The sequence below is a fragment of the Colossoma macropomum genome, unplaced genomic scaffold, assembly GCF_904425465.1.
Source record: "Colossoma macropomum unplaced genomic scaffold, Colossoma_macropomum, whole genome shotgun sequence".
Classification (NCBI taxonomy): Eukaryota; Metazoa; Chordata; class Actinopteri; order Characiformes; family Serrasalmidae; genus Colossoma; species Colossoma macropomum.
The window spans coordinates 1,090,183-1,115,390 of NW_023495280.1; the positions used below are offsets into that span (position 1 = coordinate 1,090,183).

A 25,208-nucleotide genomic window follows, 5' to 3' on the forward strand; every position below is an offset into this window, starting at 1 on the left:
CTGCTAGTTAATCAGCACAGTCTACAGCTCAGGGCAAAATCTCTTAAATACACACATCCAACTGATGTGCAGACTAGACGCAGGGAGAACGCATAGCTGTGCCTTGCGCAATTGAATTTTCAAAGAAATCTGCGGGCATACCTCCAAAGTTCAGTCTTAGAAATTGGTTCAGCGTTTTTTTTTGTTTTTTTTTTGCTTCTGGAACGCATTCATTGTTGTTAAGGTCTGGACCATGGGGTGGTCAGTCCATTGTTCTGAGATCACCAGCAGCTTCTTAGTTTGATGTGCCTATTTCCATTTCTTAGTGAGGGATTGTTGACAGCTACGCATCCTTTCAGACCCATAGCAGTAAGTCATCTTCTCATAGTGGAAGGATGGACAGAAACACCTGTGGATTTTTTCAGATCTGAAGCAAGAGTGGAGCTTGATTTTCTCCTCTCTCTTGAAGATGAAAGCTTAAGGGCTTTTTTTACCTGTTTTCCTTTGACTTTCTCCTTTTTTATCCCCAGAATTATCTCCTGAAAAATTTACAACCTGTATTTACTGGCCATTTTGACTGGAAATTAAATAAAGGATAAAGAAGGGTCTCTGTAGGTACTGTGTGAGGGATGTTTTCTTGGTTCAAACTTGCACCTTATTTCCACTTGAATTAAATATCAAGCCAGTTTTGTTTTATAGGTTACTTACTTTTGCCAAAACTTGTGCTGATACAATATATTTTATTCATGTGAAAATTATGTACATATTTAATTAAGCCAGTTCAGTGCATTTCTCAGTGCAGTTTCAGGGGTTTAAAGATTCCTAAGTCCACTTTCATGTAGGTCTACTGTCCATATGACTTGGTCATAAAAAAAGAGATGGAAGAAAGTAAGTTACCATGTAAAGACAAAGCAAAATCAACATCATTTGAATGCCACTCTTGCAATAACATTGTCTTTTTTCGTACAGGGCCTGATGGATGAAAACAGGGTGCAAATCACTGTTATTAACCCAAAGTCCATCACCATGGGTCAGCTGTATGGTCAGTTTGACCCTGTTTCCCACGAATGGTCAGATGGCATCCTTGCTGTCAGCTACAGAGCATTTGCCACATCTCAGGTGTGTACATTTTTGCACTGCATGCAGTCTAAGGATTTTTTCTGTACCTTTAATAGCTTAGATGTGTTTCCATCTTGTCTGCCTGCTTATCTAACCATCGTTCTGTTGCTAGCCGTAAATCACTCCTGTCTCAAAGTCACAGCACAGTAACAGTCATTATTAAGTACCATTACATTTATTAGAAACTTTTACCTTGGACTTAACTCAAAGTTTGAGCTAATGTTGGCCCAAGAGATATTATACTATATAACTTAGTCAGTTCTTATTTTCCTTTAGAAATTGTATTTTTGAAGTATTTTTATAACAAAATGCAGTGTAATGCTATGAAGTTTAAACCTGAATTCTTTATTTCTATATTGTCTTTTTGGTCCACCACAAACATTGCACTTCGTCCCCCTAAGAAAAAGTTTATGCACCCCTTGCTTTAGCACATACATGTTGCCATGCATAGTTTGTTGGTCACCCTCTTCTCCATTCGTCATCACTCATCACAGTGTCTGACCACACAACCACTATTATCCAGATATTATTTAAGAATGGCCCAGTCATCAGGCATAGCAGCATAGCCAAGAGCAACTCTGTTGTCAGAAAGTGACCACTGATGGAGATCTAAAGGATGGCCAACACAAACTGTGCATCAACAGATGGGCTGCAGTCTCTAACTGGACACCAGCAAGGTGGTACTACAAGGCAGGGTTTAGTTAAGCTCAAATAAAAACTGCCAACATAAAACTCTGCTGAAATATGTTCTTTACATGTCATTTATGTTTGCGTACTCTACACGGATAAAATCAAAGATGAATCAAATCAAAAGCTCCAGCATCTAAAGTGGCGCAGCCTTCTTCACACGCAGGCCATGGCTCGGGTCCCTCTGTCACCATGACAACCAGCCATGTGAATCGATGTCATCTTTTAGGGTCAGAGAGACTTAGCTTTCAAAGTGGAGTCGTAGCCAAACTCCCACGGGACTGCAGTTTGAAGTGTGCTCCACTCTTCCTGGCTTGTTAGCAGAACGAATGCCCATGCTTGAGCAACTGTTGGCAGGAGACAGAGTTTCCTGATATGATACAGCCCTCCAAACAGCAGTAAAGAAGAGAACAGGCTTACATATAATAGCTGTAATTGGAAAAAAAATGAGACAATAGAAAGGATGACGGGTGTCGCGGGCGGGGGGTTGTGTTTTATGTTTGTTTGTCAAGCATTTGCGCTTTGATTTGTCAGCGCCTAGCTCCAGGCGACCAGAGCAGCTTCCCAAATAGTCACCATTTTGTCAAGATGTTTTGGCTGCGCTTCAGCTTCTTGGTTTTTCAAAGGAAATCAAAATCCAGGCTTAAAAAGAAGTGGTGCTGCAATGCTACCTTGCGTACATGGTTAGGTAGATACAGTCATATGCAAAAGTTTGAACACCTATGGTCAAACTAAATGTTTTGTTAATTTTCTGAGTGAAAATAAGTCAACAGTAGACTTGAATATGGCATTTTTGGCACATTTTAGTGCAAAATTTCTGTGTTTGAGTTTGACATATTGGAAAAAATAAAAAATGAAAATATAAAATAAACATAAAATATGTACCATAACTTTTCCACAGGCCACATTCCATATTTTATTTTTACAATGTGTTCTATTGAGCAAATGAACAGTAATTGTGCATTAAAATGTGCAAAACTGCATTCTCTGTAGAGAGAATGTGTTCATTTATTTTCACTTAGAAAATCAACAACATGGAATTTGACCAGGGGTCCACAAATTTATGCATACGACAGTATAATTCAGTTCTGCAGTAGTTCACTTAGTTAATAGTACTTTACTTATGTTCGGTAGAGACTTGTGCACTTGTGTCTGATGTATCCTAAATGGCTCTTCATTAGATATGATATGCACTGTCTGTGTGCAGGAGCCAGTATTTTTAGACCTATGTAGTGCACTATGCAGGGAAAGCAATTTGAGGTTCAGCCCCAGTATGGGAAAAGGAATGCACGGCACTGTAAATCCCTTAGAGGCACTAGTGGAGATTGTAATTGTTATCGTTATTGGCATGATTAATTTATTGAGCAAAAACTACCTATAAGGCAAAGCTTTATGCTTTAAACACTGCTGTATTATATGTTCATCATATGACAAAAACTGTAAAAAGTGACTGCAGAAATCTGTTACAGTTAAATGATTTAGGCTAATATTAGCCTGAATAATTAGTGTTATAGATCCTACAACACATCACACAACACTGTGGATGTTTTGTAACAAGTGCTATTTCTAACATTATTAAGATACTTACAAAATTTGTAAAATTCTCTTAATGAACTTCCTGTCTATTCAGACTCCAGACAGGAAGTGGCTGATCTTTGATGGCCCAGTGGACGCTGTGTGGATTGAGAACATGAACACAGTGCTGGACGACAATAAGAAGCTGTGCCTGATGAGTGGAGAGATCATCCAGATGTCCCCGCAGATGAGCCTCATCTTCGAGCCCATGGACCTAGAGGTGGCTTCACCTGCCACGGTGAGGGATTTTGGGAATTGTAGTCCTGTATTTAGATGTTACAGTTCTATCACAAAGCTTCAAGGAGGAATTTCCTTAACTAACTCTGTACTGTGTGAATCCTGGTTTTTAGCCCAAACAGTTCTTTCATTATTTTTCCAGAATGCTTTGGGCACCTAAATAATTATTTTGAAAACAACAAAATTGGCATTTCAACCCCTCCACTCCATTTTTGTTGCCTTGGGGCAACATCATGCAACTGCGATACAAGAACACATAACGTTTATTAAAATACTGTTAGTAAGCGCATAATCACAAAGGCTTTATTCCATAAAAAAACATGAAAGAAGAAAGATCAGATCTTGGGAAAGATCAGTTAAAGTCAGATCTCATCAGTAATCAGAGAGAGAATTAAAAACAGACAAATTCCAATGGTAAGGCTTCAAAATAAACAGTGCTGTATTAGCAGCAGGAACATGATTGGAAATCCTTATTCTTCTACAGCCCAACACAGGCAATTTTCTTGCTTGAACACGTCTATTTCAACTTATCAGTTAACTATTAGGTTTATTTGCTGGACTAAGGCTGCCCAGTACTGCATCTAGATACCCTTTGCATACAGGTGGTGTTCCAGTAGTGCTAAGCAGATGTGGGACACAAAAAAGGAGATGCCAAGATGGGTGTGGTGTCAAAACCTTCATTTCCGTACTCATGTTCTGTGAACACTGGTTACAGAGTTAATGAAAATAAACTTGTGGACATCAGTACACATACAGATACTCTTCAGCCAAAGTATATCCTTGTTCATCAAAAAGGATCATAACTGGGTAGTGTTGCCCCAGGGTAACAATGTGAAATTTACATTTTACTGCAAGCTTAAAAGCAATATCTTACTAAAAACTTGACACATGCACCTTATTGAATAGTTCTTTAATTTCTGATCTACCAAACCCATATCAAATCAAGTCAGAGTTCATTTATATGGTGCTTTTTACAACAGGTATTGTCACAAAGCAACTTCACAGAAAAATCCAGGTCCAAGCCTCCATTAGAAAGCCAATGGCAACAGTGGCAAGGAAAAGCTCCGTGAGAGCAAGAGGAAGAAACATTGAGAGGAACCAAGACTCAAAATAGGAACCCATCCTCCTCTGGTCGACACCGGATAGCAAAAAATAACATAAATAACATTAATAAGCAAAAATATTAAAATAGAGAAAAGAGAAAAAACAGCCTGTCATTGGACAGAAGTATTTAGATTAAACAATGATAACTGATGAATACTGTTAGAGGCCTATCAGAGTAACAATGAGAAACAGATCTGTGAAAATCAGCCACTGTTACTAGTGTTACTAGTAACTAGTAACTAGTGTTACTATCATCAGAATGGTCAGTGGCATTCAGGTGGGGCTTTCTGCGCACTCTTGGACAGCAGAAAGCTTTATGCTGGTGACCTGGTCCATAAAGTGATGAGTAGGGGTACCCGGTCAAGGCAGATAAAGGAACAGCATCAGACCGCACAGGATGAGTAGTTTTTCAGCTCAGCAAAGAAGCTGAAAAACTATTTAAAAATACGAAAGGAATATCAAAGGGTGGGACTGTTAGACCATGTACCTGAGGCCAATGGTATGTGGTGGCTAGGTTAGCATGCAGGATTGAAGCTGGAGAATTGAGCTCCTACTTTGAAACTTAGGGCAGAAGAAGAGAATGAAATGACAGAAAAATACAAAAAACAGAGAAATTACAGAGAGAAATGTAACAAAACACAATGCTGGTACTTTTACAATGTGCTCTTTTAATCATTAATGTAGGTAAGAGTAAAGCCTTTTGTTGTGAAAGCTTTTGGAGTAATGTTCAGTCATGTTAACAGCTTCAAACTGCTGTAATATTTTCATTTGTATATAATACTAGCCAACTTGCTAATTCTATTTAGGCACTGTTTTTCCTACTAGCTCATGATTGTAGCTAGCTAGTTAAGTTATTGCCATGTTATTAGTGATTTAGCTACAGTGCTAGCTTAGCTGTGGGAGAAACAGTAGCTAGCTAGCTAGGTAATTGGCAAATGCAAAGGGTGGGAGGTAGCTTTACCAACTACCTCCCTAGCTGTTATTTCTACCATAGTATTAGTAACTTAGCTAATGTTAGTACTAGCCTAGCTAACATTATGGGTGCTTGGACAGCATTTTTACGGTTGTTTGGGAAGTCAGTCAAAAGGTCATTAGCGTCACTCTTTCACACTGGAAAACACGTCAAAGATGTTCCATTAGACACATGAACAGCAAGTCTTTTTTACCTGCTGTGAATCAGGATGTGGGCCTGAAAGCTTGTTTTGGCTTTTTGTCACCGCTAGCTAATCTGTTGAAAGTGAACATGATGAAACATCATGAAAATTAATCATTATGTTGCATAATATGATTTGCCCATCATTGATCTCTAAAAACAACGCGCCAGTTGGATTTCCTGTGACTTTGATGTTTGGGTGAAAAGGGGCTACAAACGAGATTATCTCGGTATGCGAGAGGAGGTTTGCCGATCCTCTTTCTTCAGTGGCCCACGCATTCTCTCCCTCCCACACACTACATCTACAATGGGATAATGACATGTTTCTACCACTGTAGTGTTCTGGAAATGTGTTTTATTTACTTAAAATTTTGTAAGTGAATATTTTTACCAGACATTGTGTCTGATGAGATTTTAATTTGCCGGAATTGGAGATTTTTTTTTTACCAGTCAAAGCGAATATTTACTATTTACAGGATAACGGATACCCTCACCCTCACACTGACATGTGTGTGCCTTATGTGTTATCCAAGACAAACACCCCACCCCCCATCTTGGGTCTGGGAAGAAGCCTTTTAAAGCCGTGGCTCTGCATTTTATCAGACAAGTTAAAAATCCGACACAAAAGAATTGCAGATGAAGATGGAGATTAAGGAAGGGAACGATGCACGCCTTCCAGGTCAGACAGAGCATGATGAGAGCATCAGCGGTGGTCTGTGTATATGTCTATTTTGTTGAGAGTGCCACCAGATCAGATTAAAGCAGGTATTGATTAGAGGCAGTGTGTTTCTGCCTCAGGAGAGCAGAGATAGAGGGAAAGAGAGCGAGAGGGTGATCAGATCTGTGTGGAATTGTGACTGTTGTGATGCAAAAGAAAAGGATTTGGCTGCAACACAAAGATACTTTTTTTCTGCCTATCTCTTGTTATCTCTCTGGCTTTCTCTGACTATCCCCGCTCATTTTGCTCTCTCTCTCTCTCTCTCTCTCTCTCTCTCTGCAGTTCTCTGTTGCTCTTGTTCCAAGTTCTCTCCTCTCCCTCTCTTCCTCCCTCCCTCCACATTGTTACATTTTAAAGCAGGCTCGATCCGCATGGGAGGCTAAACTGGAAACTAGAGGAAAGTTGAGCGGCTAACGAACTAGCGTACTCCGCTAAGGTCGTTCCATCTCCAGATGACTCCTGCCTCCCATCTGCGCCCCCCCCATTTCTGTCCGACTATTCCAATTCACCGTCCCCAGGTGCAAAAAATCTGACTTTCATTTCAGCAGTATAACCCCTACATGCTCAGCTATTCATCACAGCACCAGCTAGTGAAGGCCTCTTCCTCATAAGCGACCCACTGCTCCAGAAACAGAACTAAATCATAGAAAATTATGAAACAAAAAGAGTTTCAAAGCCTATCTAGAAAAGGCCTGAACCTATGCCATATAATCTATATGTTCAAAGGTATCCAGACACCCCTTCTAATTGGTGAATTAATCTACTGAAGGTGACCCATACTAAGGTGACCCATTGATGACATAAGCATTGCTTAAGAATGGGATGATCTGGAGCAGCTCCACATGAGCCTAACATCACCGTGGCCACTTCCAAGCATGGGCTAGAGGGGTCTAAAGCCCCTTGGCATTGGGCTGTGGAGCAGTGGAATTGTGTTCTCTGGAGTGATGGAGCTCCATGCAATACCTTTGGGATGAGTTGGAGTGATTCAGAACTGATCATCAGTAGCACCAACATCAGTATGTGACCTCACTAATGCTCATGTGGCTGAACGCATACAAATCCTTACAGCAATGTTCGAACATCTAGTGTAAAGCCTTCCTAGAAAAGTAAAGAGCAAAGGAGTGACAAACTCTTACATAATGCATTATGAATCACATATCGCATTATTTGGACACAGGTCATGTATGAGTATGGAGTATGGAGGAAAATAAGTGACATGAAACTAGCATTATTGAAGCTCAGTATTAACCTGCCATGCTGTTGCCTGCAGGTGTCCCGCTGTGGTATGATCTACATGGAGCCTCACATGTTGGGTTGGAGGCCCCTCATGCTGTCCTGGCTGAACACGCTGCCCTCTACAGTCAGCTCCATGCACAAAGACCTCATCACCGGCCTGTTTGACCGCACACTGCCCGCCTGCCTGCAGCTAATCCGCAAAGGAACCAAGGTGATCAAAAAATTTGACACAATTTCCCTGTCACCCCTAATATAGTCAGTCAGCTAGAACATGTTTGATGTCTAATGTGGCTAACAAGTAGATATGAATATTGAAACCTTAAGTATCAGCCAGTGCCACAATATTTATTTCTCCTTTAAAACTACTATACGTTAAAATGAGTTATTAATAATTGAAGCACTTAAAATAAGCTCAAAACATAGGCTTGTGATGCTAAGTAAAAAAGTGCAGAACTAAAGTAAATCTTAGACACTGAACATGTTTTAGGTGATTGACTACATTTGGGGTAAGAGGGGAATTTAGGTATAATTGATTTGGGAATGCTTTCTTGTACAGCGTTCTAGATTTTAACCAGATAAAAGTGAGCACAGATTCAAGAGAGTCTAACAAAACAAAAAATTACTGGAAAACCCAACAGGTTCTAGCTATTAACTAGGTAAGTGTTTGGTAAAAAAACAAAAAACTGTGCCCTATTCACTATATAGTGCACTATTTTGGGGTTCCACCATTTTGTAGTGGTATCTGAAAGGAGTGGAAAGTGTCTGAAAGAATGGAAGTGTCTACACAGAGCTCTCTTCACACCAGTTAACAGAGGTAAGTAAACTCTTATGTGTGTGTTTAGAGTGGAGTGGTGACATCATGTGATAGAATGTGTTTCTGTGACAGAATCTGCTATCGCATAGTAATAAGCGAAACCATATGACATAGTGGCTGATATTGTTTACTACCATCACCAATTCTGTTTCCTATAGTAGTGTTCTATATAGTGAGCCAGTGTAGTGATTAGGGGACCTTTTTGGACACAGCATAGGTGATTATATTAGGTAAAATGTGAGCAAGATTCTAGTTATTAAGATGAAGAAGGTCATAGTAAAATGATTGGACAATTATTGATGTGGTAATTAACATCACTCGTTTCAGCAAGGAAGTAGGAGTAAATGGTAAATGGTAAAGACTCAGTAATTCATAGAATCACTGCTTTATTTTGCAGTCCAGATTTAAGTTAGTTTATAGGTAACAGAAAGGTACATACTGTATGAAAATCTTATGTCTTCACATAGAATCATGTTTTTCTCTATCTAGCGTTAAGGGACTTTTTTTTCTTACTTACTGTTTAAACAAGTGGCATTACAGTGTAATTTAGTCTGGTTACTTGTGATCAAATAATTAATTCCTTTACCTCTATGCGATTAACCCTTCAAAGCAGACCTGCAATCAAAATATGACTCCATTTCCATTTTTCATTTTTTTCAATTAAACGAAATATCAAAATTTGACAAAATATGACAGTTTGACACTATCATTGGGATTTGTAGTCTCATAGAGCTAGACATTCAACGATCTTGTAACGAGAACATCTGGGGAGAACCATGAGAAATTAGGGACTGAATGTAGACAGAACGTAGACTTATTAGGTTCTGTAATTCCTACATCAATCCAATGATTCGTAATGGCGGAGCTCAAAATAGGGGGAGGTGGCCTGCTCATCAGCGTTGTCCAACAGACACCAAGCCTGTTATTAGTCAGTCAATGTGGTGAGAAGTCCTCCTAAACCTCTAATTAAGCGTGTAGAGGTATGTGTTACTGAGCTTGTCGATTTGTAATTAAAGTAGTTTTTTGGAATCAACTTTGCACACCGAACACACGTCTGACAAAACAAAATCAAACAGCATTCTTGAATAACAATAACAAATAACAGAAACAAAAGTGTCTGAATACTTGTTGGCCCACACTACAAGTTGTCTTAAATCTAGTAAATATATCTAATATTTCTCATTTTGAGGATGCTGTAACCTTAATAGAACTTTTTTCTATACATTTTTTACTTGTTTTAAGTGATTTCAATAAAATAATCTCACTATATTAGTGTATAATTTGGTTTGTTTCAGGCTTATTTCTTACATCAAGCCAAGTTACCTGCCATTATAGTGAGATAATATATATTAACTTAAAATATATAGATAATATATTTTTATTAAGTGACTTAATAAAATCACATAAAACAAATAAAACGTTTAAAAATAAGTTAAATAATCTTATAATAAGATTACAACAGTCTCAAAAAAGGAAAATCTCAGCAAGATTTATAGGAATTTCACTTGACCATATGTCATTTTCTTGTAGTGTTCCACACTGTAGAACATCTGTTGTCAGCCACCCTCTACCCTATTGATTACTGGTCAATTTCTGACCATAGGGCCACTGTTGAGCAGATATTAGCACAGCAGTGACACTGCCATGGTAGTGTGTGTGGTGTTATCAGACACAGCAATGTTAGGGTTTTTGTTAGGGTGGCTCACCACCTGAACATATTAAGCCAGTGCAGCTCTGTGGTCAGAAACTGACCGTTAATGAAGGACTAGAGAAAGGAACACAAGCTATGCATCAGCCTGCAGTGTTTAACTGTGCACCGGCATGGTGTAACTACAAGGTAGGAGTTTCTAATAAAGTGGCCCTATGTGTTTATATGTTTATATGTGTATCACTGAGAATCGAACTTTTCTACATGTATGTTTTGAGCCTGGTTGTGTCAAAGAGTGAAGTATTCTGCTGAGCCCTTACAGCTACATATAGCACTCTTTTTCACAACGCTCTCTGACACTTCATAAGAATTTTTTTTTCTCATGAATTTGCCTCCATGAGATGAATATTTACTCACTCCAGGCTTTTTTCAGCCTCCTGAGAGTTAAGTTGGTAGTTAGCAGAACTTCTGGTGTCAAACTGCGGCTTTGGAGAAACTCACAAGGCTGCAGCTCCTCCAGGACTCAGACTGGAACATTTTTTACAGGTGTGAGACAATCTAGCGTGCCTGTTGCATACAAATAAAAGTAACAGTCCCCCACCTGCTGTAATTTGCCAAATAAAATGAAGTAACTACATTCAAAATGGCTATATATTCTGCAGCCTATCTGCTCAGCACAGACTTTGCATGTGTTTTGTCCCAGTAATCACAAAGCGTTGCAACTATGAGGCTTCTTTTGTGCAGACGTACATGTATTCCAGCCATAGCAGAATAATTATGCATTTTTCAAGTTGCATTCTCTGCATTCAGTTTTTCAGCTAATTAGGGCAGTGTACTTGGCTAAATGCAATATCTCATGAAGCAGCAGAAAAGGTTTTACTTCATTACTTTTATTCCCTTTCATACTGTACACTTTTGCATTAAAGCTTTTGGCTTGTGCAGTACTAGTTACGAAATAAGATTCTGCATATTCATTTGTACCAATTTTGGATATAATGGCCGTTATTGATTGAAGTTGAGTATGGTCAAATCTAATTGTAAAAGTTTATTAGTTTAATCTTTGGCTTATCTGTACGATCAAACTCACGTCTGGTAGGAATGTGTGTAAATTTGAGCGTATGAGTTTAACAGCCTGAAAAAAATGCCTGATTTGTGCTTAACTAACCAAAACCTTTATCAGTGTCATCTATAATACCAGTAATAAGAATATTGATAATTTGTGCACATCCGTTATAAAAGTGCATGCATGTACTTATTTTACAAGCATATTGGTATAAACAACAATTAGTATAAGCAACTATTCCATGTCCCATTGAAGAACATATTTTACACTGTGCTTTCATGTTTTATTCTTTCCAGTCATCGTAAATTAAACATTTTAGAGTGTGCCAGTAGGGAGAGCCATACAAATCAGTCTCATTTTATGAAATTGAGGAAATTTTATTTTTCTGTGATATGAGCCCTGTAATAATTGAATAATATGCATGCAGTTGAAACCCTTACAATTTCAGGGTTGTTTCATACAAAGACTTATTATTCAGTAACTACAGGGACTTCAATGAAAAATAATGTAGCTATTTTTAGGTTATAGACACTACAGCCTTCACATTTGGAAGCTTAGAATATGATGGTATACCACAACAAGCACATACGCAAGTATGTAAGTAAGTAAATAAATAAATAAATCTAACCGTTTTCTCGTTTTCTGATGAATTCCAGGAGTTGTCTCCAACGTCAGACACCAACCTGGTGAATTCTCTGATGAACCTAATGGACTGTATGATGGATGAGTTCAGGGAGGAGGGCCAGATGAAGGGCATGAACGAGAGAGACATCTGCTCTTGGCTGGAGGTAAGACAGTGCAGAGAACTTCAGATTCACATTTACAGCACAGGGTGTTGTACACACTTACGTAGTCCTCCATGATGATGAAGTTTGTCACCTACACAGATTTTAAAATTGTATTTAGCTTAAAATAAATTATTAAAAATATTTAAATAATTTATTATTAAGTTACTTACTATAATTAGCTCCAGTAAAGCTTAAAATTCTAATACTTTATTAAACATTTGTAGTCAGAAAGTGGTTTACTGACTGATATGATGTCAGATACAGTCATATGCAAACGTTTGGTGCCGCTGGTCAAATGACATTTTTGTTGACTTTCTAAGTAAAAATAACACGCCCTCTACAGGGAACACACTTAAAGAAGATATTTTTTCTGCAAATTAGTGCACAATTCACTTCATTTGCTAAGTTTAACGTATTGGAAAATAATTTTCACTTTTTAAATATTTTTTTACAATTTTTTTCCCCCAAAACAATAGATTCAGCAAATAAACAGTAATTGTGAATTTAAATTTTTTTATTAACTTAGCTTATTAAGTATTAACTTATTTTTTCTTAATAAATAACAAAAACATGGAATTCGACCAGGGGCACCCAAACGTTGGCACATGTGTATGTCCCGTTTCTCAAATGTGTAGAGTGTGTTTCAGGGCTCATCATGTTAGTGACTATTCAACACATTGTTTCAGAAATATTGTGGAACATTAAAATCTCTGCCTGTCCCAAAAAGTTACAGTAGAGTTGTACATAAAAGTATGTTCTTTGTGGAGGATGTGTGCTTTTCACGTTTGCCCAAACTTTTGCTTACGAATATCTTGGATGTCCACTCGAGGAAAAAATAAACTGTATAAACATACAAAATCTTACATAACCCAACATATTTCCCAAATATTTTTAAGATTGATACCGATTTCAATATTTGAGGATTTAAAAATCCGATAAATCTGAAATGGGGGTCGATTTTTTTTTCTTCAGAAATACATAAAATAAGCAAAACTTTTTACTTGTCTTAACATATTTTATGTGTAGTTATTTTGGAGTCCTCTGCAAGATAACATTTAGTAATAAACTTGCGACTTTGGGATTTCATACTGTAGTGTTACGAACACAAAAAAACACCTGTCATATTAGCGTTTAAAGAATTTAGTGATTAACCAGATTACGTGCGGGATCACCTGAACATGGCAAGTTACTCATAACTATACCGGAACTCGTTTTTGAGGTGTGAATAGTGTCTCACAGTATGTCAGTGTGCTCTGCGCTTTAACAAAGTAGTGCCATTACAACACATACACTAGACACTGTCTGTTCGTGCTGATCAATGCTTTATGCAGATTAGGGAAAGCAGAGGTTTTTATGTGCACGTCCTGAATTCAAAAAGTAGTGGGGTGTTGCCCCAGTACTTTGAAAAATGGTGGGTCAAATGCCCACTCTTCTCTGTGGCTCCGGTGGCCCTGACTTTATTCATGTAATCTCGAGGCTGAAGTTGGCTTCCTTTTTGCTAGCTTCCTGTTTGAATTTTCCCTGTCCATCTTAAATGGTGCAGCAGTGACCTGAATGGCTCAGGTGCCGGAATGTAACTGCTGCACCATTTAAGGTGGAATGGAAAAATTCGAACAAGAAGCCGGCGAATAAGGAGTTGACTTCAGCTTCGTCATTTAGACAGAACAAGTTTAACACTATAGTTTAATTGCTCATTAACGTTAGTTGTTTTCCCCGATAAACACAGCATTAGTTGGCTTTGTAGGTAACCTATTTTATCAGTTTACAGTGTTATAAGCTGCTGTAAGTGATGTTGCCAGAGAATATATAGTGACAAGCTAGGGAGAAAATGTAGGATTGTTGTTTGCTTACTCACTAGAACTGCCACACTGTTCATAAATAAATCTATAATCAAGGTAAAGGTTCATGCGTTATAACATGTCATCCTCATGCTAGAGATTTGGATACATTTTACATGTTATTGTAACCAGTTCAGCCTATATTGGTATAATAAAAGTGATTGGTTACTCTCAGTTTTGCTTGCTCTATAAAAGCTGGCAAAATAGCATAAAATCATGAATTACTGAAATGCATTATCTGTTGTCTGCTTACTACATGGGTTTGCTGTGAGTAGAACCAGGCATTTTGTCGGGTCATATTCAGAATAGGGTGAAAATTTGAGGCTCTGAGAGAGAGAAACTTTTTTTGTCTAGGCGGTACTTCATTCACCATCTCCCATGCCACTGTCTTTTATTATTGGCTAATTTCATCCAGCTCCAGCAGTGCGTCCTAATGGGCTGCAGGTGCGAGTCATCAGTCTAAGAGCGGGGGCGGGCGCTGTTTTGTCGCTCTTTTGTTTGTTGATGTTCCAGCGTGGTGTGGCGCTCAGTTCGCTGTCTGCGGTGCTGAAGTGCCGTTGTTTTGTTGACGCTGCGTTATCTCCAGTCCAGTTTTCAAAGTTTAGCTCGTTTGCCAGACATGATATGGAAAGAAATCATAATGTTCAAACTAACATGAGCAGTTATTGAAATACAATGACAATTTTACACATTTGCTGATTTAGGATTTGTTATAGAAAACTGAGGGAGATTTTAGATCAGGGCTGTGGCCAGTTTTTACGTAAGAAAATCCTTAAGGGAAACTTAAAAATAAGTGTCCTTAAGCCTTTCATCTGCTGTCAAAGGATTTCTACTGGGAAATTAAATGTCCCATATTATGGAAGACAGAATTTCCCCTGACTTTTTTGAGAGTTTGATATAAACATCTCAAACATCTCAAATACCCTACGCCCTACATGGTGCACTACATAGATCTTAAAATAACATCCCTATACACAAACTGTGCATAATATGTCTAACAAAGAACCATTTGGGATTCAGCCATTGCACAATTCTCTAGTAGATGTACTGTTTTGATGTTGAAGCCAACATTTCATAGCTCACATAGTGCGCTAGACAGGGAGTGGGGAGTCATTTGACATTAAGACATGGTTAACCTCTTGAACCCCAAGCTGACAATTAACTTGTTAATATTAAGATGTATTATTCCTTAACTACTATGAATTATTTGTTATAAATATACAGATTTAAGTGTAATTGAACATACTATTCACTCTCCAGTGCGTACAATCCTTATATGGAAAAACGATGAAATGGAACAATGAAAAACTCATTTTAACTTGTTTATTTTTGTGATGTCACAAAAACCAATGCATTTAGATATATTGACCTATTCAGTCTACAGCGCTTGAGCCCTGCCCATTCATACTAAAGTTGCATGGAGCGTTACAGCCCAGACTGCAACTTGAATGAGGGCAATTCTAAGGAGTATTACACAAGGTTATACACAAATTATGTGTTTCTTTAGTAGCTTAGCTAAAAATTCAGAAAAATGCCTGCTTGTCTCCATAGCAACAAACTTTATATTAAACATGGTCAGAAAAACAATCATCTTAAAGAAATATCTTCAGAGGTTCATAACACTGTATTGAAACGGTTAAAATCAATTCTAGGTCCGCTTAGATAGTTGATAAATATGGGCCGACCTCCGGCTTTTACACCGTCCTCAGTTATCATTGTAGCAATTTAGCCCCAGGCTAACTTTTGCCACTTTTATGAAGCTGTTTTTCCCCTCTGCAGTCGGTTCAATACTGTCTGCTTCTCCTATGTCTGCAGGTGTGATAATCTTTTTCCATCTACCCCCGCAAGACCTGGGAATCATATCAGCACGAAACCCCCCCGACATGTAGCCCCTAACGTGTGACTTCATTGATTGGTTCATCCATTGCCTCCTATTGAGCCATCACAGCGAGAAGCAGAATGCTAAAAAAACAAAAAGAACCTTATTTGTTTACACTCTGGGAGCCGAAGCCATTTTGTCCCGAATCGATGCCCATAGTGTTTTTATTGATTGTGTTTTATATACTTTAGAAATGTGATCTTGGTGCAATCAAGTTTAGAAAGTTCTTATGAATAATTGATTGAGTTAGCTGTGGAGAAAAGGTCAGTGTCAGACTGTGGTTATTTAATGAAAGTGCAATAAAATATTGCTTTGCATAAAAGTATTTTTAGTTGGTTGTATCGAGTTGATCAAAAATATGACCTTATGGTTGTTCTTTGGTGACCAAGAGAAGTTTGTGCATGTAGTGAATGCATGTAGGGCTGCAAACTGTAATGCAACTAGTTGTGTGTTGCGAGTTGCATGAAATGTAATTTCCGTGACACTTATGCGAAACGATTCAAAAAGAATTAAAGTTGCATATAACATATTTGATTATTCCACTAGTTAGGAGGATAGTAGCTAGTATTTTCCATAAATCGTTTCATTCTAGCTGCATTGAATCAGATCTGAGTTGTTATTTAGCCTACATTTGGGTGTTTGTATCATTTAATGTTAAAGAGGAGGAAACTAATAACCTAGTAAATCATGATAAAACAGGCTAACGAAGCAGAACAAGCATTAGTTTCATAAACCAGACTTCTGCCTAACATCGGAGAGTCTGGTGGGTTTCATTCCACCATCTAGTTTAGGAGGACAGGCCTTTTGACTGAGAATATAAAGTGTAAACTTATTAAAGAGGACCTGTTAAGAGCAATCAGTGACAAATTGGCAATTGGCAGTTCTTCATTTTGAATGTGTTTTGATAAGCTTTACCCCACTAAAGTTGAATTGAACTGAATGGAATTCATTTGGTGGGTAGCAATGTTAGCCATGTAGCTTCAGTTCTAAAATAAAGAAGTAAAATGTAGACATAAAACATCTTGGCTGATCGACTACCTCTAGGAAAAGTTGAAATATTGGTCAAAATAAATTTTTTGCCAAACTTTTTGTTTAAGATACACGTAAAAATTAAAGTAGAAGGTGTTCGAAGTGTTACTCATCTGTCTTACAGTAATCTTTAATGCTATAATACAGGGCCCTAGCAAAGCACACTTAAATAGCTTTTCCTGCATGTAGACCTGATTTAAACTTGATAATTAACTGTTAAAGGAATATGACAAATCAGCATTATGTTAAAGTATTGAGGAACTCACTTCCAGGTGGATAAAAACTTTGCATCTTACACTCTGTCCCCCAGGTTAAATTTGCTGGTGCTGGACCTGGGCAGTGGAAGGATTGATTTCCAATATTTTGGAAGTCTTCTTAAACCCCTTCCCAGGCTCATAAACATCTACAACCTGATTTTGAGCTCTCCTGATTTAGGCATAATGTAGACTCCAGTAAAACAGAGCAAACCAGACCAAATAAGACATGCTCCTCTAAGATATTCTCAAACAGTGTTCTAATCACTAGCACCTGATTTCAATTTGACACATTTGAAACGCCGATATATGTAAGGGATTCTGTACTAATCCAAAGAGTTATATAACCAAGATTTTGGAAAAAGGAAAGCATTTCTAAAGTTATCTTATATATATACCAGTGGTACATGTTTAATGAAGAAGTTCACTTTATAAGGGTGCTTTCCTGCAACACATTCAGAAACAACAACTGACCCAAACATGAACCAACTGCACTTACAGTTCCAGGTCATTTTCTACCTGCTCAAGAGACAGCTGGAACTATTTATAATAACCATGATTAATAAAAAAAAGCGTCTAACTTGGGTAACTTCACCTTGCTAGCTAGTTAGCTTACCTCATTGATTGATATGAAACGATGTACTGCACGGTTCTGCACTGCACACCCACACACACACTCAGACTCTCATTTACACAGGATCATGTGTAGAATCAAACTGTATTTATTTCTCTGTCAAGTGTGAAAATATGAGCAGAAATACTCGTTCTGTGGCTACTAGCATAAATGCTAATAGCGTTAGCTTCTAGCTTATGTCACTGTATAATGAACATTTTACAAAGTAATCATTCTAAAAAAAGAAATTAACACAGCAACATATATCGTGCTTTTATTGATGTTGTAATAGTGCTCCGTTGCTTGGTAGCTTCATCTGAAAGAGTTAAGAATTCTCTAAATTGTCATTCAAGTGTTAGCAAAGACACGGAATCCCTCAGGAGATCAGTACAGCTTATACCAGCTCTACCTGCTTTAAAAAGTTGGAAAACGAGAAAAACTAAAACGAAAACTGAAAATAAAAGCTTTGCAATATGGCAAAAATATATTGTCATATATCATTTATATCATATCATATATATATATATATATATATATATATATCATATATAAAATCCATTACATACTTGGGTACATTTGGCATTGCAGCATCAAACACAACAAGATTTTATTGTGATCACCAATGTTTTGTCTGTTATGTTTGTATTTATTGTAAATTGTGCCATGAATTAAGCTGCCTCCATGCTGACTGGATGCTAGTTATCCACCCGGAAGTATAGCCAACCTTTTTATTTACAAACATTCTGATTTGGTCTATAGTTCGGCAAGAAAAAATCCAATTTACACAATTTTCACTAATGTAGTCAGTCAGCCTAGACATGTTTGATGTCTAAAGTTTGCTTCTTTTGTTTTGCACCGGAGCTACAAAGCTAGCTAACAACTTGCTTGTTTCTTTCTTTCTTTCTGTCTCTCTTTCTGTCTTTGCCAGGGTATTTTTGTCTTCTCCCTGGTGTGGTCAGTGGGAGCCAGCTGTTCGGAGGCTGGCCGGCTGAAGTTTGACGGGCTGCTGAGGGAGGTGCTGACTGGTGCACTGAGTGAGGAGACTCGGGAGCGCCACGGGATCCTGGAGCACGTAGAGCCGCCAACAAAGCAGCTGACTGTGCCCTTACCCACCGAGGGCACTCTGTACCAGTACCGCTTCATCAAAGAGGTTAGTCAAAAGGGAAAAGAGGCTTGTCTTATGAGAAAGGGGCATTTAATAATGAGTTTGAGCGTTTCTTCCCAGTTTCACTTACTTTTCTTAAGTTTTGTATGAGTTACTTATTTTGTAACAGCGGATCAACCCTGTTGGATCACTGTAGATCAAACCCCTCTGCATGATTGTTTTCATGACTGAATTATGTAGAAACTTAGTGGACTTTAAATCATGCAAGATCCAAATGCAGTAGTCACAGTCATGTGAAGAAGTAAGTACATCTCATGAAATGTTTATTTTTTGACATATGTGGACATATCAGTGTTTGATATAGGTTTTTATAGTATAATAGTGTCTTTTTTCTGTTTTTTTTTTTTTGTTTGTTTGTTTTTTTAGTTTTTTTCTGAATAGGTAAGTACATGCCTAACTTCAGTAGCTGGAATTGCCCCTTTTGGCAGAAATAATTTTATGGTAGACGTTTCTTATAACTGTCCACCAGTTTCTGACATCTACTGGGAGAAATATTTACCCCAGGTTTCTTGCATGTACATCCCATTTCAAATCCCCTCACAGCATTTCAATGGGATTCAGATCTGGGCTTTCTTTCCTTTCAGATCTTTCCTTTTCTTTTCCTTTTGGGCCATTCTTTGGTGGAGTTACTTGTATGTTTGAGGTCATTATCCTGTTGGAAGGTCCACTTCTTTAGCTTTAACGTCTTTACAGATGGCCTCATATTCTCCTCATGTACTCTCTGATATGAAAGATTTCATAGTTGATTCTATGATTGCAAGTTGCGCAGCACCCTGAGGCAGCAAAGCAGCCCAAACCATTACATTTCCACGACTATGCTTCACAGCTCGTATGAAGTTCTTTTGATCCAACCCTGTATTAGGATTTTTCCAAACATAGCTTCTGATTCTGTGTCTGAACAACTCTGTGTTTAAGTCGTCTGTACATAGGCATAGGACTTTGTTCCAGAAGTCGTGATTTTCGCCTAGATATTAATTAGCAAACTTTATTTTTGCCCCGTTTTTTTTATTTTTAGACAGCAAAGCCTTCCTCCTGGCGCACCTCTCATCTTTCAGGCAGTAATGCATGCACTTTGACAACAGTGGCAAGAGCTACCTAGATGCTGTGATGAAATTTTGGGGTTCTTAGAGACTTAGCATCTTACGATCTGCTCTTGGGTTAAATTTGCTGGCCTGGACAGTGAAAAGATTTGTTCCAGTATTTTGGAAACCCCTTCCCAGACTCATATGCCTCTGCAACCTTCTTTTGAGCTCTTTTGATCTAGACATGATGTAACAAAGAGCCAATAACAAAGAGCAAACCAGATCAGATATCTGAGGTTTAAATAAGACATGCTCCTGCAAGACATTCTCTGATAGTGTAATCATTAGCACCTAATCAGGTGCACCTTCAATCTGACACATTTGAAATAGTGATATATGTAGGGGTGTACTTACTTTTTCCACATAGGAAAACTGCATTTCTGTTTATTTCAGTTGTAGAAAGGTTAGGTGACACATTGTAACACATTGTAACACATGGTTTAAATAAAGAAATCCATGTATCTAAATATGTTGAAAAAGTCTGAACTTTGCATGGCTTGTACTTCACTTGAATGTTTTGGTATGAGAAGGGATTTGTTGAAAGACAGCGGCAACAGGTTCGATCGTGCCTTCATACTGAACATAAAACCCCACTTACAAGAGGCATACGATAAACACCACTGAATCTATCAGGTTGAAGTAATCTCAGCACCTTCCCTTTGTCTGAGGTATGAGGTGCGAGGAACTGATTATCAGCGTTTTGGTCCTAAATGCACATTCTCGCGATGCTGAATGAGGTGATTTGTCTCATTATTAGTTATGTGTCATGAGCTTTAATTCTGTGTAATAAGACTTCATGCGTAACTTCGTCTAATGTGTCAATTTCATGGCTCATTAAATTCTGCAAATCGCTGTTTCTGGAGAGCATTATCCGTTGTTTTAATATGAGGATTTCGAAAGAAGCCTCTGCTTCAAAGTGTGACCCCAAAGAAGCTTAGTTTAGCTTTCAGGGTTATGGAGAGTCACTATACTCTTACTAAGAAGACTCCAAAACTAGTGCGAAACTTTCACTTCTTTTTTAATTTGATGTAATTTGACATTAGATGATACGTATCTGTGTCTAAAACAGATTAAACTATTTATTAAACAGTATACAGTAGACACAGCAGTTAGATTGAATACCCCATTGCAGTTTAAATTAAAAGCAGTATAGTCCATAAGTAACTGGACAGTGACAGAAAGTTGTTGTTTGGCTGTGTGTTTCAGTATATTTAATATAAAACAAAACATAAAGTACATGTAAGCTTTAATTAGAGGGCTTTTACATGTATATTGGGTAAATTCCATTTATATTGTGTATTGCCTAGGGGTGCGGGAAAAAATCGATTCTTAGATGCATTGCGATGCGGACGTGAATCGATTCACAAATTTCAAAAATCGATTTTCTAAATATTTAATTTATAACGGAACGCAAAAGGCGGAACTTGGAAGTGGGTAAGTGCAGCACCCGGACAGTCTGTGATGGCACATAACAAAAACACAACTGGATGAGTGAGAAATCCGACCGGCACCCTCTACATTAAAAGCCAGGTTAGATCAGGGGTCACAACCCAAATGATAAGAAGAGCCATTTTGTCCTTTTAACAAAAATCAAACCACCTTGGGAGCCACAACATTTAATGTCCAGTATCTGATAATGTCGTTGTATAGGCTAAACAATATAAACGAGATCGCAGATTTACTTTGCTGTGCTTTAAGCTTTAGCTATAGCCGCTTTTCTCCCATCTCAGCCAGAAAACTTTTCCTCAAAAACTAGAGCAGTTTCTTGTAAAATGTCTCTCAACATTCGGGCTGTCTTATGAGGCTGAAGTCACTTCTCATTCTCCAGCTTGATGTTAGAATTTTCCCGTTCCACCTTAAATTCTGACTGAGGCGCCGAATGTAAATGCGGCATCACTTAAGGAATGAGAAAATTCGGAAGAGAAGCGACTTCATCTTTGCGACTTTTTACTGTTTGACAGTCTCTCATTGCAGATTCAACTTGCCAGCAAACCAACTGCGCTGCTTATAAATGCGAATAACGCATTGTTGCTAGGTGACCTGCAGTCTGCACGGCAATTCTCAGTCGTTGCGAAACAGGGCTTTCGCGCAATGTTGCACACGTCACGTCTCGAAGATATTTTACTGACACAGAACTTAAGAAAGAAATAAGAGAAAACTCACGTCAACAAGAATACTGATTACTAGAATGCTAGTGCCCTTTCTAGCAATATGTTAACACTGGTGCAAATTAATATATTTTGACTGTTCTAGATTAAACTACATTCCATAACAATACAAAATACGTTCAATAGGACCTGAAACTTGCAGACCTTATGATTATCCTCATTATCATGTATTTTACCTTGTATGTAGCAGTATCAGTAAAGAGTCCTGGCATAGAGCTGCTGCTGTTTTCCATTCCTAACAACCAAGTCAGTGACGTTTCTAGAACTTCCAGTGAGAATTTTTCTCCTTGTCCTGATTGACTGAGTGCTGGGTGGTCCAAATCATTTGTTTTTTCTCTCATTTATAGCCTGGGCAGCCATAGAGTCCAGACTTTTTTGCCTTGGAGAATGTATTAATAGCAGCCAGAATATATGGAAAATGTTATCAAATATTACAGTGTTCTGGTGTAGAAGTCGATAACCACACCTTTAACCATTAGGAGTACAGAGTCAAAATAGAGCCAACTTTTGTGCCTTTATCCAGTTATATAATAACTGCACTTTATAATACAGCTTTGTGCCCCAAAGAAATGAGGATGTTCATAACAATAAATGAACCAACCAATTAGAATAGTGTTCTTTGCATAATGCAGATTCTGCTACTAGCTTGTGTTCATTATTAATCAGCTTAGAATTTTTGATCATACAATTTCTGAAAGTGGTAAAGTGGCACATAATAAATATTCTGGTTATTCTTTTGCTGATTTCTACAAAGCAAGAAAACACATTAGATCTTTGTTTAATCATTATTGAGATATTGGCTTTTGAAATACTTATATCAGAAAGTGTTCCAATATGCAAATGAGGTCTCTAACCAATCACTGTACTGCCATGTGCATCATGACCAATCCAGCTCCAGATGAGCATTTCTGTGGGTGTTTTGGTGAGTCAAGGTAACCTCAATACAATCAAGGTAGTAAATTATTTGTTCAAAATAATGCAGACTGGTCTTTAACAGTGTCATATTATAGATTCACCAGTACATTTTAGTAGATTTCCAAAGCATGTCATGATTACAATATGTAGCAATATAATCTCAGTACTAGTTATTTGTCCATATTGTGCAGCCCTATTACAACAGGAACATTTTGGTACTGGGTTTAGGTAAAAAAAAAATTGTCCCCTACTGACCACTCCATCTTTGGATTTGCCTTTTTGTCATCTGACTCAGGGTCCAGGAAGATGGGAGCTGTGGACGGACGAGCTGAAGCAGGCGCCCCCGATCCCCAAGGACGTCCAGTTCAATGAGATTATAGTGCCCACAGAGGACACAGTGCGCTACACGGCTCTGATGGAGCTGCTCGTCACACACCAGAAGCCCGTCGTCTTTGTGGGGCCCACAGGAACTGGCAAGAGTGTCTACATCATAGTGAGTGTCTGGGTCTGCTTTCTCGCTATGCTTTGGACTGGGCTGGCCAGGAGCTGGCCAACTTCTGTCCTTGTGTTCCATTTCTGAGAAAGGGACTCACAGACTTCCAAGTGTAGGGTAAAATAGCCATTATTATTAAATATAACAGTATTATTTCTAAAGGATCCAAATGTTGGAAAACTGAAATTTCCAATCATTAATTTTTATTGCAGTTTTAACTTCCAGTTTCTTTACTGCCACATTGGCCGATGGCCGTTTTTTGGGGTTGATTTTTATGAATGGTCAGCAAAGATATTAATTATTTATTTACTCAAAAGATTCCACTTTTACATTTTACCCAAAGCTTGCACTTTGCAGGCTAAATAAAGACTGCTATGAAACATACAGTCCTAACAGATGCGTGCACCTCAGATAAAGTGTTCAGAGAATATTTTTCTTACAGAAAGCATCCCCCACTAAAATCACTGTAATGGCCTGTTCAGATATATCAAATGATTCACAACATCTTTGTAGTAGGGATCAGTTTCTGACTAAGTGTGCAGTGTAAAACAATAGAGAATGCGTGAATACAGGTATGCTTGCTGTCACAAATGGTCTGTATATGAAGTAAACAGCCCAAAGCCATTTTAAACATATCCTACCAAAACAAACGCAAGAAAACAAGCTCATGACAAAGCTCATATGACAAAAAGAAAAAAAGCTCACAAGCTTACTGAAATGTCCCATGCTTTACAGGTAAGTTATGAAGATGACTACAGAAACTTCAGGACACAGTGTCAAAGCACTGTCTTAATAAAGCACCAAAAGCTACTCGAGTGCTAATAGTATCCCCTTGTGGAAAATTTTCCACCTACTACCTAGAGTGAGTGAGTGAGTCATTTAGTTAGATAGTCACTTACAAATCAGGTCCATGAGGCGCTTTTACCCTTATAGGATTTCCAGGACATCCCCCAGCTCCCCTCCACAGTTTGAACCCTGACATTACCTAATGATAACTGACCTTACTTTAATAGCACAGCAGTCTGCTAGTTAGCTAAGTGTAACCTGGCTGTTATCACAGCAAGTGCTCCATTTTCAGCCTGTACCCGAATTTAGTTCAATCATTCAATCAATTAATCTTTATTTAAGCTTGGAGTACATTGAGAGTCACTCTCATTTTGCAGTGTAGCTAAGCATTAGAACAGAGAACTAAAAGGATTAAAAAAAAATACGGTTAAAAATGTAGTAAGCTCATTGGGGTTCAAAAGTCTGAGACCATTAGTGAAAATGCTTCTATTTTGCATTCTTTTGTTGCGTAATAATTTATCTGATTAATTACTAAGTCATTCTAATTTATGTCATTGTAAAAAAAAAAAAATTAGAAAATATATTATCAGGAAAATAATTTGAATAAAAAGTGGAATCTGTAATGACAGCATGCACTAGAGCTGCAGGGACTCCTGAGAGTCGTCTGAACATGAAAACAATATGACCTTTTTGTACAAGGACCTTAACATTGTCAGTTTCACAAATTTAGTGATCTAAAATGGTGTAGAATGTAGAATATTTTGCATAATTTTTCTTTGTTTTACATTTTTGACAGTACTAAAACTATCTGTTGTTTATTTCAAGGTTTAAATTCCCAGGCTTTAACTGTGGTCTCAGACTTTTG

The 25,208-nt window shown here is 37.9% G+C and overlaps 1 protein-coding gene across 1 annotated transcript in view; it reads left to right on the forward strand.

Annotated features, from left to right (window-relative positions):
- dnah7 (dynein, axonemal, heavy chain 7) overlaps window positions 1-25,208 on the forward strand; it is a 171,193-nt gene that overhangs the window by 65,021 nt on the left and 80,964 nt on the right. Inside the window, exons 31-36 of the mRNA XM_036561847.1 lie at window positions 949-1,098; window positions 3,416-3,598; window positions 7,843-8,019; window positions 11,990-12,121; window positions 18,663-18,884; window positions 23,360-23,557. Coding sequence (XP_036417740.1) covers window positions 949-1,098; window positions 3,416-3,598; window positions 7,843-8,019; window positions 11,990-12,121; window positions 18,663-18,884; window positions 23,360-23,557 — 1,062 coding nt within the window. The remainder of the gene's footprint in view (window positions 1-948; window positions 1,099-3,415; window positions 3,599-7,842; window positions 8,020-11,989; window positions 12,122-18,662; window positions 18,885-23,359; window positions 23,558-25,208) is intronic.